At 33.3% G+C, this 2,560-nt stretch overlaps 1 protein-coding gene across 1 annotated transcript; it reads right to left on the bottom strand.

Moving 5' to 3' along the window:
• Positions 1-848: 848 nt before the first annotated feature.
• On the bottom strand, positions 849-2,560 carry LOC125840629 (bi-functional coumaroyl CoA and feruloyl CoA ortho-hydroxylase F6H2-2-1-like). The gene is made up of 2 exons (XM_049519599.1): positions 2,061-2,560; positions 849-1,425 (listed from the first exon to the last, which is right to left on the bottom strand). The coding sequence occupies exons 1-2, from the start codon at positions 2,558-2,560 to the stop codon at positions 852-854; spliced, it is 1,074 nt and encodes a 357-aa protein (XP_049375556.1). The 3' UTR covers positions 849-851.

The raw sequence follows: 2,560 nt of genomic DNA, 5'->3' as shown, positions 1-2,560 counted from the left end.
TCTCCTTATTCTCAAACTCAAGTACTAAAGTCTTAAAACAAGTTTTAAAAAGATTGTAAAAGATTTCTCAAAATGACTCGAAAGAACTCTTAAGACTTTACTCTTAACTCTACCTTGAATTCAAGGGTTATGATTCATGTTATGAATAGTTTCTCTATATTTAGATGTAGTTTAGAGTAGTTAGAATCAATAAGAAGTAAAGGTACACTTTAAAAGGACTTTGATGGAGCAAACGACGGAAAAAGGGTGGGGAAGATGACACTAGCGCACTGCTAGTGCGGGGAACCAGCCCTATATTTGATACTAGTCTTAGGAGTGAAAGTAAATTTATAATAAAAATCTTTAGTTGATGATGGAGATAGTTACTACCGGTCACGATCTTAGAAAATGATAAGCGTCATTTAAGTAGGTGTTTTGTCTCATATTTTTTGTATTCAATATCCGATATTAAACTGAATGCAAATTCATTTCTAAACATAAGATCTTTAATTGATGGCAAATATATTTACTACCCATCATGAGTACATGTTTTTTCTTATTCTATATTTGATATCTGCTTTAAAAAAAGAACATTTTTCAAATTATTGAGTTCAAGTTTAAAATTATCACAGTGCTACACACCAACGATTGGAAGATAAAACTTACAATATTACAAAGAAAAAAAATGGGGTAAAGTTATTATAAACAAAAAGTTGGATAAAGGGTAAAATAAGATTATTGAATGATTAGAACAAATCAAGCTAACGACACAATCATACCAACTCATTGGTTATGTAAAGAGAGTTTTTGTCATCACATGATAACAAATTTGACAATACATTCACTTAACAAGAAATTTGTAGATTAAACTATCAAATTTTAGCAAAATCTAGTGATGCTTTACCAGAAGGCCTCTTACGAAAGAAATAATCCCAATAATCAGAAAACAAGACATGTTTGTACACTGGTTTTTCTCCATCTTTCAACATTTGTGAAAATGGACCAATGACACTGTCAAAGCAAGGATTCACAAATAGCGGTATGGATATTCGAGCCCTGCTCGAATCAACTGCTACACAATGCTCGATACTCTTGTATCGATCATTGCTCATGATCTGCAACGAGTCACCTATGTTAACCGCTAAGGCGCCTTTGATTGGATTTACGTGGATCCAATTATCGCCTTTAGTCCCTCGAACATATAGGCCTCCCGTGTCGTCCTGGAAGAGCAGAGTGATGCAGGAGACGTCGCAGTGTCGGCGAGCCCCAATGGTGATACTTGGATTTGGGCATGGTGGATAATAGTTTATGTTGATAGCCATAGTTCCCATCAAGAGAGGTCCTAAAGATTCATCAAATTCATTGACATTGAGACCCTTCAATAGCACCTCTAACAACTTTTTAGCAAGTGGTTTAGCCCACTTTTGATACTCCAAGACTTGGTTCCTATAAACCAGTGACAAAGTCAGGAATTTCATTAAGAGCGTATAAAATTTAATGGCAAGTTAATTTAACGTCAATTTAAAAAAATTCACTACGAGTGTTCAGAAAGTCCATCAGAAACAACATTTTTACCCCACAAAGGTAGAAATAAGATTTGCGCACATCATATTCTTATTTGTCGAATTATACTAAATATATTATTGTAAAAGGGACTAAAAGAAATTCCTAGTTAGATAGTATAATTCAGATTTAAGTTAAATACACCTTTATGAAATTTAGAGATAATGGTCAAAAACAGGCCTGAAGTAACATACTTTTGCAAGCCTCCTATCTGAACTATCATCAACTAATTATCAAAACACATCTCAAAATTAATGAGTCAGTTGTCATTGGGACGAAATTTTATGCCTAATTAACTAGTGACACAACCTTTTGTGATTGTATTGAGACACTTGGTCTAGTAAGTTTTTAGGTTTGTTTTAATAAATAGCTAACAAGAGTTTAGATAGAAAACACAAACACCTTACAGTTAAAGATATGAAACTCATGAAAAAACTAATACTACAGGTATGTTTTTGTTACTTACTCAAAAACACGTGACCTACAAATTACACAGAACAGAAAACCCAAAAAGTTACCTTGTTTGAGAAGGCCAAAGACTGCTATCATTTTCTGGATTACAACCATGTTTTATACTATCCCTCCACTCCAAAACTTTCTCATTTTTATTACCAATAGCACTCCAAAACATCAACACAGATTCACCAGCACTATAACTCTCTTTATAATACTTTACTTTTTCTTCAGCTGGCAATTCGAAAAACTTGTGTGCTGCATCTTTCAAATCTTCAAGAACTTCAATTGGGATCCCATGATTGATGATTTGGAAGAATCCCCACTTGCTTGCTGCTTCTTGAATTGATTTTTCAACATTGAAATCATCAAAATTTGATAAATCAATTGTTGGGATTGATTCTTGATTGTCAATTTGGGATTTGTCTAGTCTGTGTTCTTTTGGTTGAATACATTGATTTGGGATAATTTCAAGGCTTCTGTCTACTAGGCCTTTTATTCCATTTGCTTTCTTGATTACAAAATCAAGTATGTCATCATTTGGTTCAAATTTTGATGAAGTCAT

Source organism: Solanum verrucosum, unplaced genomic scaffold (assembly GCF_900185275.1).
Source record: "Solanum verrucosum unplaced genomic scaffold, falcon-dt-bn FXZP01000176.1, whole genome shotgun sequence".
NCBI classification, from domain to species: Eukaryota; Viridiplantae; Streptophyta; class Magnoliopsida; order Solanales; family Solanaceae; genus Solanum; species Solanum verrucosum.
The sequence above is the reverse complement of the archived record's forward strand: the minus strand, read 5'-3'. Positions and strand labels throughout refer to the sequence as shown.

What these genes read in the sequence shown, in the direction of transcription:
- LOC125840629 (XM_049519599.1), bottom strand. Translation starts at nt 2,560, where the DNA reads ATGACTTCATCAAAATTTGAACCAAATGATGACATACTTGATTTTGTA. An exon ending in CTTTGGCCTTCTCAAACAAG is followed by an intron (nt 1,426 to 2,060) that starts GTAACTTTTTGG and finishes ACTGGTTTATAG; the next exon opens with GAACCAAGTCTTGGAGTATC.